The 14,871-nt window shown below is 36.6% G+C and overlaps 1 protein-coding gene across 4 annotated transcripts in view; it reads left to right on the top strand.

Moving 5' to 3' along the window:
* The window catches only part of RERE (arginine-glutamic acid dipeptide repeats), a 397,225-nt gene that overhangs the window by 261,634 nt on the left and 120,720 nt on the right, over positions 1–14,871 (top strand). For all 4 annotated transcript variants that reach the window (XM_063107115.1, XM_063107114.1, XM_063107116.1 and 1 more), the window contains 3 exons: positions 2,414–2,462; positions 7,978–8,102; positions 9,543–9,642. In XM_063107115.1, the coding sequence (XP_062963185.1) occupies positions 2,414–2,462; positions 7,978–8,102; positions 9,543–9,642 (274 nt within the window). The remainder of the gene's footprint in view (positions 1–2,413; positions 2,463–7,977; positions 8,103–9,542; positions 9,643–14,871) is intronic.

Here is a 14,871-nt window from a genome sequence, read left to right as displayed (position 1 = left end):
CATATTAATAATTATTTGCCTCCTATTCTTATGGAAATAAGGAGATTAAAAGTAGTTCTAGTTAACAAGGTATTTGGGTGTTTGTTTTATTATCACGGCACATTATTCTTTGAGCTAAATATGATGATAATATTGGCTTATTAAAAGTAAAATGAACCAGGAATGTTTGTCCTGGAGTTGTCAAGGACTTAACAGTGTGTATGTAGCAGTGATGTGGAAGTGACTTGAGTACGCTGGAATAACACAGACCTTTTAGAAGAGCTTGAAGGTTGAGCTGTAGGCGTAAGTTACTGGACAGCCTATGACTGAAGCTTTCTGAGATGATACATTTTGGCTAGACCTACTTGTAGTCAGGAAAGCATTTTGAAAGTATTTAAAAATAAAGGATTAGAATGTTTGGCAGCCTGTTTTGCTCATAACTAGTTAGGAAACAGAAAGAGACAAGTTGGAAGAGAAATGGTGGTAACATTGACTGCTTGTTTTCCTAAAGAAGTATTCGTGATTGAAATAGCCTCCTGGCCGATTTGATTCCTCTACATACCTCCTAAAACAGCTCCTGGTAATTCCTACGTAAACCTGCCACAACAATTTATCTTCTAGTTTATTTTTTCCAATACGCCACACCCCTACTAAAGAAATGAAGGTGACTTGTATGGCATGTTCAGCGCTCCATGTAAGCTTCACGCCCTCCCTCTCAGCCCGCTGCCTCGGGGCGGTTTCATTCCACGCGGCACTCAGTCCTTTTTGCCCAGCTGTTGGGCTTATTATCTCTTCAGAGGTCTCTTCAGAACTTTGCCACCTCAAGGAGTGTCTCCTCTGGAAGCCTGCCTGATTTTAATAACTCCACTTGGCACTTTCGCATTGTTTCATGAACATAGTGATTGGGCCTGTTTTGGTGTTTTGGGGATGGATGCTACCTCTCCAGCTGGATAAACTGTGTGATTCTTAAGGACTAGACCGCATGTCTCCTTTTCTTTTCTTTACTCTTCTCTCTTCCTTTGTCACGTCTGCTGTCCAACTTTGCCAGAATAAGTCTCTTTATGAGAAAAATTTTTGGATTAAAAGAAAATAGTACTGTACCTAAGAGCCCTAGAGGAAATACTGTAATAATAGTTTTCCAAAACTCATTTTAACAACTTCATACATAACAGGTGTGGGTGTCAGGTCAACGGGAGAAAAACAAGAGATGGTGCTTCCTGTTGGGCCCTTTGCTTTATTATGTTCTTCATCTCAGTCTAAGCCAACAAATAACCATTAAAGCAACTCTCACTACTCAAAAGCCTTGTCCTTCGCACTTTTGAAAATTCAGTGGTGCCTATAAAATACAGCAAAGTCTTATCACTGGGCATGGAAAGGTTTTCCACAGGTAGCCCATAGATGGTTGTGATTCCAAATTGCAGATACTAGAGACTTCTGGGAGGGCAGGATTTCTCTGTCTACCTTTACATACCCAGTCAGCCCTGTGCGGGGCCTGGGGCAAAAAAAGACATTCAACATGTATTTCCTGAACAGAAGAAAAGAGAAACGCATTGCACATTGCGGGGCTGGGGGTGGGGAGTAGTGAAATAGGCGGGAGATGAAGAAAGCCTTCGTGGAAGAGTGGCTTTTAAAGGGAGCCTGGCTGGTTTGGATTTGGAGCAAGAGAGGGGAGAGTGTGACAGGTGCAGCAAGACTGGCACAGATGACAAGCAGACAAGCCCCTTTACCTCGGACGGCCCCCGTGGTGCTCACTTCCTCATTGTCACACCTCTGTTCAAGTTCCACTGTATTAATAAGGCTTTTATTGACTGCCATTTATAAAGACTGTAAAAATATTTCATTATGTACTATCTACTTACTATTTTGGCAGTTATCATTGTTTGACCTATTGTGTGTTTTTTTTTCTTCAATTAGAATATAAGTTCCAGGAAGGCAGGGACATTGTTTATTGCTTTAGTCCCAACACCTAGGACAATTCCTGGCTTATAATAGGTACTGAATAAATATTTGCTGAGTGAATGAATAATTGACTGAATGACCCAGTGTGTGTCCTAGGAAAAATAAGTTACCTCATTTGTGTTTAATAAGGTTTATAGTTAGGACACCCTGAAATGTTTGGAAAAGAAGAAACGTCTGACTTGGATTGTACCATAGGAATGTCCGTCTCTCTGAGATCTGAAAGAACAATGGTACAGGAAGACAGTCACGACAGGGTGCTGCAGTCCTCAGGTTCTTAGAAAGAAAAGGTTTTAGAGGGGTGTGCGTGTTGTGGGGAGAAGGTACTTGTACAGGCCAGCATTAGAAATAGTGAGGAAATTAATTCTTCCTTAATTATCCCTTATTTATTTGAAGTGAATTACTTTCCTTGAAAAATGTGTGAATGTTTCTGTAGAACATTCGTTTATGATAACCTAATCTGCTCTTTTCATGACAGGAGGCTGAACAGTACCCAGGGCGAAATTCGTGTTGGTCCTAGCCATCAGGTAAAGTAAATTTTAGTAGCTTCTTCAGTAGGTTTTTCATTTCTTATCATTCTGCTGGCTTTTTATTCTGTTGAGCAGCATGTTTGAACTGTTGTTATTGTTGTGGGGAATTTTACATAAATAAAGAGATTTTTTTTTTAATGTGGTGATCTGGGGGAAAAATGTGATAAAATATATGTAATGTAAAACTTGCTGTCATAACCAATGTTAAGTGTACAGCTCAGTAGCATTGAGTACATTGGTGTTGCTCTGTAACTATCACCACGATTCATCTCTAGAACTCTTTTTATCTTACGGAACTGAAACTCTATACCCAGTAAGCAGTTACGCCCCATTCCCCTTTCCACCATGCCCCTGGCAGCCACCGTCTGCTTCCTGCCTCTGTATACGTGACTCTTCTACCTCACACAAGTGGAGTCATACAGTATTTGTCTTTTTGTGACTAGCTTAATTCACTTAGCTTAATGCCCTCAAGGTTCATCCATGGTGTAGCAGGTGCCAGAATTTCCTAACTTTTTAAGGCTGAATTATCCATTGCATGTATGTTTCACAGTTTGTTTATTCATTCATTCATTGATGAACATTTGGTCACCATGTACTTCTATTAAAAAGATTTAAAAACCCCTTTTCTTTCAGAAGAGTCAAGGTAGTTAAGATAATTTTCAGTCAGAGGCCTGTTGTGTTATGACTTGTGCCCTCTCATGTTTTATTCAGTTTACTAAGACTCTTCTGTTTTTGATCTCAGTATCAGTTAGGACACTTTGAATCTCAGGACTCTGGTTCAGCATGGTTGTTCATGTCTCACCTGTCAGGACATCCTTGCCAGGCAGGCCCAGGGCTCTGCTGTGCTTCTCTGAGATTCTCTTGGTGCTTTGCTGTCCCCCTTGCAGGGGGAGCTTCATCCTCAGGCTGGCAGCTGAATTTCACTGATTCTAAGACGAACTTTTTCCCTTCACATTTTATTACCGCTGTGGACTTTATAATTTATGGGCAGCATTTGTCTTTCTGTATGCACATGAAATAATAGTGGATCTTACAATGGATGAAATACAGCAAGTGTTGAGAGGAAGAAAAAGGATTATGCCTCTTTTCTCCTTAGGAGCAAAGAAAATTTCCCCAGAATGTCTCTAATAGTCCCCACATCTCATTGCCAAACATTGGGTCATGTGTCCATTTCTAAACCATGAGGAAAATGGGTTTATCACCATTGGCGGGGACTGTCACTTGAGTTGGAGTGGATGCTGGGGAGTCAGCACTTAACGACAGTCACATCGAGCAACGTGAGACACAGGCAGTGGCAACCCTAAAAAGAACATAAAGGTTTTAGTAGTCTACCTAGTTATTCATTTTTTCTGTCTAGATTTTGAGCATTTCTTATATGTATGTCATTCACATTTTTTAAGAACCTATTTTAACTCTGTAATGAGAAAGAAATTAAGAAGTGAAGCGATATTAAAACCAAAACACAGAAACCATCAGGGGCATATAACTGCTAAATAATACTTCTCGTCCGAGAACTAGGATTATAACTGATAACTGGCAGAAAGAAGCTTCAAGAAAGAGGACACTCTCCTTAATGTTTGCTTTGTTCAAGTAAGCCTTTTCTTGGTGTGATCTCTAGGTGGGCCTGCCTACCACCTCTGGACTGTATTTTTAATCAAGGAATCTCATACTTGGCCTCGTACCACTCAGTTACATCTCCCTTTCTCTGCTTGCTCTTACACTGTGTTTTCCCACCAATTTTTTTTCTCCCTCTGTATTTTATTGTCCTGAGATCTTTGTACCAATCTTTTATTTTACAGATTTTTTTACCGTAATAGAAAAAGTTGTTCCTAAGTAAAATATGCTTATATTCTTGAAAAAGAAGCAGATTTACTATGCTTGCATTATTGTATATTTACAGATGTTTACTTTATATCAGATTTTAAATATATTCAATATGATTTATTTTCAAAAAGAAATGTTTTGGAGCACTAGAAATAACAGGTTGTTTTTATGAATTGGCAATGTTTTACCTCCTTAAAATTTTTAACTTTTTTATTAGAGAAAAAACATATACAGAAGCAGGGGGAAAATAGTACAATAAAGCTCTTCTCATTACTTGGCTTTCACAATATCAAATCCTAATCAAACTTGTTTCATTTACTCTCCCTCACACCTCTTCCCACCATTATTTTGAAATGAATCACAAATATATCATTTTACTTGTAAATATTCCAAAGAGAAGAGCTCTTTTAAAAGGCACAATCACAATATATCACATTAAATAAAAATAAGCAGTTTCCTAATATTCAAGTGTCTATTATATCTAGACTTCTCTTCATCTCTCTTTCTCTATTTTTTTAGAGTTCAAATTAGAATCTAAATAAGAGCCATTCATTGCAGTTGCTTGATATGTCTCTTAAATCTCTTTTAATTCACAGGTTTCTCCCCTTAATCCCCATATATGTGTTGAAGAAGCTGAGTGTTTTATTTTGTCTTATGGAGTATCTCACAGTCTGGATTTGGCTAATTGCACCTTCATGTTAAAGTTGTTACTTGTCCTTTTAATTTCTTGAGAATTAATAGTTAAATTTAGAGGCTAATCACATTTTAATTTGGTACCCTGCCTCCTGAAAGAATACTTCATGGGTGGTGGTATGCACAGATTGAGCATCCCTGATCTGAAATGCTCCAAAATCTCTCTCTCTCTGTCTCTGTCTCTCTCTCTGTCTCTCTCTGTCTCTCTCTCTCTCTCTCTCTCTCTCTCTCTGCAGAAGAACACTAGAATAGCAACAAAACTAAAAAAATACATTGGTGCGCATGTGCACTAACCCCCCCCCCCACACACACACAATTTGCTTACAAAGGATGCTGAACCACACCCAGCTGGACCCGAGGCAAGGGCCCTGACCAAACTATTCTATTTTCCCAACAAATATGAATATTGAAAACCATTTACTATTACATTTTGTTTTGTCCTTACAATGTATGTTACTAGGGATGTATAGACAAATTAATATGTTTTGGATTTACTTGAGATAGTTCCTAGAGTCTAACTAACTCAGTACATGGTCATATTTTTCATTTGCTTTAGAGTTTTTATGAGAGTGTTATTCTTTAAACTTATTTTTATTCCTTCTCCCTTCTTAGATAAATGGTTGAAACAGGATTGTTCATATCTTGGGAAAAGACACACTTTTTGCCACCTTTGTTTTTTCTTTTAACAATATATCCTGGTGTGCCTTTCATAACAGTACACAGAGTTCCTTCTCAGTCCTTTCTACCATTGCATAGAACTCTAGGGATGTAACAGTGCGTCTTCAAATCCCTATTGCTGAGCACTGGGGTTGCTTCTAGTCATTTGCTAGTACAGGCTAGTACAGGTAATCTGCAATGAATAGCCTGTGCATGTAGATTTTTATATTTTTGCCAATGTATCTTTGGCCTGTATCCCTAGAAGAAGGGTGTCTGGCTTGGAGGGCAAATGCATTTGTAATTTTGAGGTTATTGTTACATTCTACCCCCCTCCCCACCATAGAGATTGTAACAGTTTGTGTTTACACTAGCAACTTATATATATATATATACATGAGTGTTTTTTGTTTTTTGTTTTTCCCATAGCTTTGTATAATGTCAGATTTGGGGTTATGCAAGTGTTATAGATGGGGAAACTGTATTTGTGTCATTAATTTGCATTTCATTTTTCAGCAAGGTTGACTGTCATTTCCTATAATTAAAGACCATTTGCATTTCTTTTTCTGTAAACTTTAATTATATGCATATCCCTCTTTTCTCCAGGGGGGGGTTGGTCCTGCTCCCCAACAATAGTACTTTTTAATTAATTTAACAAACAACCATTGGAGAGCTACTGTGCCAGGTGCTGTACTTGGTGCTGGGGAAACAGCTCAGTACTTAATGTCAAAGACCTTTTGATACTAATATCATTGTGTTTTAATTTTACCCTAGTATTTACCTATATATTAAGCAGAACTGATGTTGTAAAGTCAATACTAAGTCAAAGAAGAGCATCCTTGTTTGGAGAAGGTCAGAGCTTGATACACATTTAGAGGCATCAAAGGCAGATTCTAAAGCTGGGATTGCAGACTTCTGGCCTGAGAGCCACATGACCTACTGATGTTGTGTTTTACATCCAATTGTTTAAAAACCTTGAATAACCAACATTTAAAACCATAAGCTTTCACATAAAAGTGAAGATTTCTGGTATTTGGAAAAAAATGGAGGCTGGGCAAACACTGGTTCCCATTCCTGAATGGCTGCATTCTCTAGATGGGACAGCTCTGTCTCCATTTCACCATGGTACACTTCACTCCTCAGCACATGACACCTGTGTGTCCGATATGGGAGCCACTGCCACACATTGCTATTAAGCACTTGAAATATGGCTAGTCCAAATTGGGTGTGATGTTTTGTTTATTGTGGCTGCTGGAGTATTTAAAATTAAACATGTGGCTTGTGTTTTATTTCTGTTGGACAGTGTGCTGCCTTATCCTCTGCCTCCTTTGTTCACTTACATTTTTGTCTGGGCTCTGTGTACATTGGAGCTTTTTGACTCCAGCTTTTAGTTTAAAATACCAGACTAATGTACCCATGTTCATCATTTAACAAGATAAGAACATGTGAGTCTTGCAAATGTTTGACTTTTTGTATGTCTCTGATGGTTATGGTAGTCATAGTACCTGCTTACTCTTGCTGTGCCCCAGCACAGTCAGGATGAGAACATGCCAGAGATATTCCATTCTGATGACATAGAATTTTGGTTAATGAGCACTGTTCAAATATTTTTTATTCTTTTTATTGAGGTATATTTTCTGTACAGTAAATTGTTCATATCTTATGTATACTGTTCAGTTTACCCTGACAATTCATATCAAGACACAGAACATTTCTTTCATCCCAGAAAGTTCCTTCCTGTCTCTTCACAAGCAATTCCCCCCTATCCCAAGCAACTACTGGTCTGATTTCTATCGCCATAGGCCATTTCAGCTATGTTTTTAATGTATGTCTTTTTTTTGATGGTGACCATGACATTGACTCTTTTGACAGTAACAGCAATGTAATAGGATAGTTCACTTAATTTTTTAGCAAGTATCCTTAGGTAAGGTTTCATTATTGCGTATGTCTTCTTTGTAAATTTGTCGTATTAGAAGAGAGAGAGAGAGTGTGTGTGTGTGTTTCCCTTCATTATCCCCTAAGACATTTTTTGTTATTGTTTATTTTATTCACACATGTCCATTTCTGTTTCAGTCTTTGGATCATGCTGGCACTGTTTACTTTGATATTGTTTGCTGCTGCTTAAATAGAGATTAAGCAGTTCATTGTGAATTCTTCTGTGGTGAAGTGATCCTGATATGCAGCATAGGCCAGTTTAAACAATTTGTGGTTTTGCTGTTATTTTTCTGCTGCCTAAAGAAAGAGACTTAGTAAACCATTGCTTCTTTTCCCAAGCCCTGCCTGCTGAGACAGCTCTTTATAATATTTGCCCTGGTGTGACTTCTTCGTCTCTGTCTTACAGGCCAAACTTCCAGATTTGCAACCATTTCCTTCTCCAGATGGTGATACTGTGACCCAACATGAGGAGCTGGTCTGGATGCCTGGAGTTAATGACTGTGACCTCCTTATGTATTTGAGGGCAGCAAGGTAATAGGAAGTCACCCCATCCTGCTTTCTGAATTAGGCCATTGATTAGTAGGCAATAAACTTTCTCCTTTCTCTTGGGATTTTATTTATATATTGGGCATTCTCTGACTTTAGGTTTTGTTACATCCTCTGTAATTAGGGCTGTGGTACTGCCTTTTTAAAAACATTTTTTTAAAAATTGAAAATCAATTTTAATTGACACATTGTAATTGTACATATTTATGGAGTGCAGTGTGATATTTTGATACGTATGTATGTTGTATATAATAATCAAGTCATGGTAATTAGTATATATATCACCTCATAGGGCCCTGGTACTTCTTGCCAGAGAAAAATAGTTTACCATGGTAAAGTCATTTTTTTCTTCTTGCTTTTGCCCCACGTCAGATTTTGGAACTCTTCAGAAGGAAAACATCTTAAGCTATACATGCATTTATCAACATCCCCTAATCCAGTTGAGTAATGGAATCCTTCAGCCCATCTTATATGATCCTGTTACAGATTTCATGTTATCTCTATTTTGTGGCTGTGTATTAGTGCCTGACCCAAACTTGACATTTTTGTGGCTTACCTACAGGAGAACATTTACCTGTAATTACTCCACAGAACTTGCTAGCATACAAATGCCTAAAATGCAAAAGAGAAGTTTAAATCCATTTCTAACACATAGAGCAGGCAGTGAGTTTTCCTTTGCCATGATTTCTGGGACTCATTGCGATATCCACAGTGTGCAGTAAGGAAAGCACTCAAGGCATGTGAACTTGACCTCTGGCTGTTTTCTTGTCATCAGTGCTGTGCATGGTGGCATATAGTAGAGATGAAAATGCGTAAGTGGAATGAGCTACTAAGAGTTTTGGTTTTGTTTCTTTAAAATCTCTTACTTTCCACTTTTAATTCACCTAAAGCTGATTGATGCATAGAGTGAGAGGACTTAAAGTTTGAGAGGATTTAATTTTACATGTTTTCTGGAGACTTTCCTTTCAAAAGACTGTGACCTAGTGGAGTATCATAGCGAGTAGTTTAGATTATTCATGTGCTCAAATTCAAAATCTTAGTACTAAAAAAACATGGGAAGAAATAACACAAATGGATCCAACTAAAAGTAATATTTCTCTTTCTGAATGAGTAAAGTTACCTGTAGAGGAACTTAAAAAAAAAATTTTTTTTTAGCGTGCAGCCTTGTAACACTAAGGTCAAGGGTTCAGTTCCCTGTACTAGCCAGCTGCCAAAAAAAAAGAAACAAATAATTTTTTCTTTTTTCTTTTCTTTTTTTTTTTTTTTTTTACAAGAACAGAGGCAGGACTGAAAACTCTGGTTTATATTGCATATAGTAATGGAATTTGATCTGGGCTGAAAATGTACTCGGAAAATTGAGGGTTAAAGTCTCTGCACTGATGTTACTATGTTCTCATGAAGGAAAAACCTTTCTTTCTTCCTAAGGAGCATGGCGGCATTTGCAGGGATGTGTGATGGAGGCTCCACAGAAGATGGCTGTGTTGCAGCATCTCGGGATGACACCACCCTCAATGCGCTGAACACGGTAGGTCTTTGGAAGTCATCCTGGCCAGGAAGACAGCTCTGTTTTTCCCTGGACTGGCTGTAGGGAATTTGTGGTGAGCAGGAAGTAGCCTGCATTCTCAGGAGTGACTACTGTGGTGTGGTGCTGGGACGGACAGATGAGTTGTGGTCCTGGCCATTGGGCTCTGTGACCTCAGGCCAATGATGCACCACCTCCAGGTTCATTTCCTAATCTGAGTCTGTGTTGCAGGATTGTGGTGAGCCTCACATGAGATCCTAATAAATAGTGGTTGACATTTAACTAAAATCTCACAAAGCAGAGTGCCCATGCGTAGATGATCTTGTTCAGTCCTCACAGCACCCCTTTGAAGGAGGTTCTATTATTGTCACCTTTTTAGAGAAGAGGAAATAAGTTTTGAGAGGTTAAGTCACAATCCAAGGTCATACACAAGATCTGAATCCAGCAGCCATGCTTTTTAACCTTCTTCACTGTGTCTGAGACCATGTATTGGAAAGCGCACGGAGGGACAAGGAAAAAGCTAGATTTTTTTGGACAGACTTGTTTTTTATAGAGTTCACTGTGGGACCGTGTTAATATTTCACATGATTGTAAAACAAAATTAAGTTTTAAAAAAAATAACAATCCCTAAAAAATCAGAAGTAAAATGAAACAAGTGAGCCCCATGTTATTGCGTTGTTGCATGACATACCACCGTAACTATTCATTTGCTCTGCTCTAGTAATATGCACACAGCAGCTCAGAACAGCAACACCCACACCGCTGTAAAAACAGCATGGTTACTGAGACCAGTTTACTTTTTGTTTTGACACTTCATTTTGGCCTTAGGATATATCCTGTAGAGCTGTATAGGAAAATTAATGTATTTTAAATTTAAATGAATAATTTGTTTGTATGGTTATTAATGTGAAATGATCAAATTTGAATAAGAAATAATGAATATTTATGTAGTCAATTTCAGATATATTGATAAAGAATCTACATGGTTATGTATATTTACATAGGGTATGGAGCATGAAGCTGAGCAACTCTTCCAATGATTAACTACATGTAATTTAAGCACCCATTTTTTTCCTTTAGAGGTCACTACAGTTGGAAGAGACTTTTGAGATCATCTGTTCCAGTCTCTAAATAGATAAGAATCCAAGGCTTGGAAAGGCCAGATGCCTGTTGAACACCGACAATCTAAAAAGTTTATAACAGAGGAAAGAAAATAATCTTCATTCCCAATTTAGGGATCTTTTACTACACGGTTTCTTCTACACCATAGAAAGTTTGCTTTCAAGGAAACATATGTAGATATCTGCGTGATATGGTTGATTTTTATTCCTGGTCTAATTAGTTTTTTGGGTATTACACAACATTATAATAGTCTCTTATATGTTGGAAGTTGAATGATCTTGCTGGGAATATGCTGTGTTATAAATAACTGAATGTGTTTTCACATTCCTATAAAATATATTTGCATATTTTCTCATTTCTTTGATAGTTAGCTTGTGTTTTTTGTTTGTTTGTTTTTAATAAGGACTCTTTATTTTGAGCATAAAATGATAGCTGGAAGGGGCCTTTGAGATTACTTTTCAGGTGAGGAAACTGGCACTCAGATTAGTGATACTGCAAAAATTGGCTGTGGTAAGTTAGGTGTGAATGTCCATGAATTCAGAGTATCTTAAAAGTGTGTACATTCAAAAAAAGTTTTTGATAGGAACTTTCTTCATTTGAGTTTTTTGTATAAAAGTCTTATGAAAAAAAATTCTGCTCTCATGACTATGCTAATAAGTTGAAGTTTGAATAATGAAGATTTTGCCATGTTTAAATGTCTATTTTTGGCACTTTACTGAATTTATACAGTGTATTGCCTGTCTTATTCCAAACCCTCTAAGGATTCTGCAGAACATACTTCTGTACAGAAATGATTTTGGCTATTTTTGCCTATCATCCTTCGTGGCAAATTCCTTCTAAAGGTTTCCTTATTATTGCCAGAGCTTTTGGTTTTATGAGTTGTTATTTCTGTGATTCTGCCTTGTCATCACTTGAAATTCTTCCTGTCTGGGCTGGCCCAAGATGGCTCATGTGTCTTGAGTTATACAATACAGGTACATTTAGCCACCAAAGGATTGTGTACTATGTGCTTATTTTGTGATGGACTGAAAAGTTTAGTGCTGTTTTAATTTTTGTACTTTATTGTTGTACTGGCTCACAGAGAGTTTTAGTTGGAGGCACTTTCCTTAATGAAAAGTGAAATGAGTGAAAAAATCTTGTGAGAAGTTAGTGTTTATTTTGACTTCCTTAAAATAATGGGAGATTTGAGCTTGTTTTACTCTAAAAGTAAAGAAACATATATACATTGTGTGAGAAGTATTTATTGTTTTCTTAGAGTATAGCATAAATTTAAGACAAAATTATTCATTTATCAATTTAGAATAAACCTGTGAGTGGTTAGTGTCTATTTCCTGTTTCCCAGGGTATTATGTATATGGTCACATTATATATAGCCACTTTAGAATGTGTTGAACATCCCAGTAGGACTGTTTAAATATAAGTGCATTTGAATAAATAGTTTAATTTTTAAAACTGCGTCTGCTAATAAAAAAATTTTGAACTGTCAGTTCTTTATGGTAGTTATATGGATCTATTTTTAAAGTTAAACCCCTGTATTACTTATTTGGTCTCTGTTTTTTCTTCATTATTCACAAATGAGATTTTTATTGTGTAATTTTTAAAACAACTTACTGAAGTATAAATTATGTATGATAAACTACTCTGATTTAGTCTTCAATTTGATGAATTTTTTCAGATGTGTGCACCTGTGAAATTATGATGATCAAAATACAAAACATTTTCAACACCCCCAAAAGGTGCCTCGTGTCTTCTTATAGTCCTTTTCTGCTTCCAGCCTCAGATAAGCACTGATATGTTTTCTTTCATTATACAGTAGTTTGCATTCTCTGGAATATTATGAATAGAATCATATATATTCTTCTTGGTGTGCCTTCTTTCAGCGGAACAGTTTTGAGATCCATTTATGTTGTTTCATGTATCAATAGTTCATTCCTTTTTATTCTGAGTAGTAGTCTGTTGTATGGGTATACATATATTAACAGTTTTTTTATCCATTCACACGGTGATAGACATTTCGGTTGTTTCCAAGTTTTTGACTATGATGAATAAAGTTGTTAACGTTGTTGTACCAGCCTCTGTGTGGACACGTATTTTCACTTCTCTTGGGTAAATATCTAGGAGAGGAGTGGCAGGATTATATGTGTGTAGATAATTTTTTAAGAAACTGTCAAACAGGTTTCAGAGTGGTCACACCATTTTACATTCCCATCAGTAGTTAGAATTTCAGTTCTTCAGCATCTTCACCAAGACTTGGTATTGTTAGTTTTTAGAACTTATGGTCATTCTAATGTGTAAGCAGTGATATCTCATTGAAGTTGGAATTTGAATTTCCTGACTGTTAGTGATGTTGAGCATCTTTTCACGTGTTATTGTCCATTTGTGAAGCATCTGTTCAAATCTTTTGTCCAATTTTTAAAATTGAGTTATTTGTTCTTTATAATTTAGTTGTAAGAGTTCATTTATATTCCAGATAGAAGTCCTTTGATGTATGCATTGTGAATGTTTTCTCACATACTCTGGCTTTTTCGTTTCTTAATGGTGGGTTTAATATTTAATTTTGCTAAAGTTCAATAAGCCATTATTTTCCTTTTATGGAAGTATCTCTCATTACTCCTAGATTACAAAGATTCTGTGCTTTCTTCTAGAAGTTTTAATTCTTGCAGTTAGGTCTGTGATTCATTTCGAATTAATTTTAGAATCTTCTGATCCATAGTCAGATACGTTATCTATTGCACCACTGGCCCTGTTCAAATTAATTTTATATGTGATGCAAGATGGGGGTGAAAGTTCATTATTTTTTACGTAATATATACCAGTTGTTGGAGCAACATTTGTTGAAAAACTTTTCTCATTTAATTGCCTTAACGCCTTTATTGAAAATCAATTGCTTGTATATATTTGGGTCTTTCTCTGGATTCTCTTCTGTTTTACTGATCTAATATCTATCTTTATCAGGACCTCAGTATTTTGAATACTGTAGCTTTAATTTCTTACAGTAAGATTTTGTAGTTTTCAGTGTACAGGTCTTACATGTATTTTGTTAAATTCACCGCTGGGTAATTCCTGTTTGAAGATTCTACTGTAGATACAATTGTATTTTTTCATTTCAATTTCCAAATGTTCATTGATAGGATAAAAATATGATTAATTTTTATGGGTTGATGTTGTATCCTTTGCCCCTACCAAATTCACTGATTAGTTCTAGTAGATTTCTGGTTGATTTCTTAGGATTTTCTATGTACATAATCGTGTCATGTGCAAATACAGTTTTACCTCTTCCTTTCTGATCTGTGTTTTATTTCTTTTTCATCCTGTCTTCCACTCTCTTGGACCTCCAGTGCAGTACTGTATAGAAGTGTTGAGAGTGGACATCTTTGCCTTCTTTCTGATCTTAGAAAGCATTCAGTCTTTTACCATTAAGTACAATGTAAAGTTTTTGTTGTTTTTTAATCAAGTCGAGCATGTTCCCTTCTATATCCAAGTTATTGAGGTTTTTACTGTAAATGGGCACTGAATTTTGTCAAGTTGCTTATTAAAATTTTTGCATCTAATGATATCATCATATGGTTGTTATCCTTTACCTTTTTAATATGGTAAATTACATTGATTGAATTCAAATGTTAAGCTAACTGTTCATTCCTAGGATAAATCCTGCTTGGTCATTGTGTATTATTGGATTCAGTTTGCTATATTTTGTTAAGGAATGTTACATTTGTGTTCATGAGGAATATTGAGCAATAGTCTTCATTTAAAAAAATATCTTGGCCTGCTTTTGATATTGAGTAATATACTGCCCTCAAGAAATTAGATGGGAAGTATTTCTTTCTACTCTATTTTCTTAAAGAGTTTGTAAAGGATTAATATTTTTTCTTTGTTAAGTGCTTGCTGGAATTCATAGTTAAGCCATCTGAAATATTTTTTTTTTTTTTTTTTCGTGACCGGCACTCAGCCAGTGAGTGCACCGGTCATTCCTATATAGGATCCGAACCCGCGGCGGGAGCGTTGCTGCGCTCCCAGTGCAGCACTCTACTGAGTGCGCCACGGGCTCGGCCCTCATCTGAAATATTTTTATGAAAAATTATGAAAATTTTTAAAGTTACAAATAGACTC

The sequence above is a fragment of the Cynocephalus volans genome, chromosome 8 (assembly GCF_027409185.1).
Source record: "Cynocephalus volans isolate mCynVol1 chromosome 8, mCynVol1.pri, whole genome shotgun sequence".
NCBI classification, from domain to species: domain Eukaryota; kingdom Metazoa; phylum Chordata; class Mammalia; order Dermoptera; family Cynocephalidae; genus Cynocephalus; species Cynocephalus volans.
Note: the sequence above shows the minus strand (reverse complement) of the source record. Positions and strands in the feature narration are given on the sequence as shown.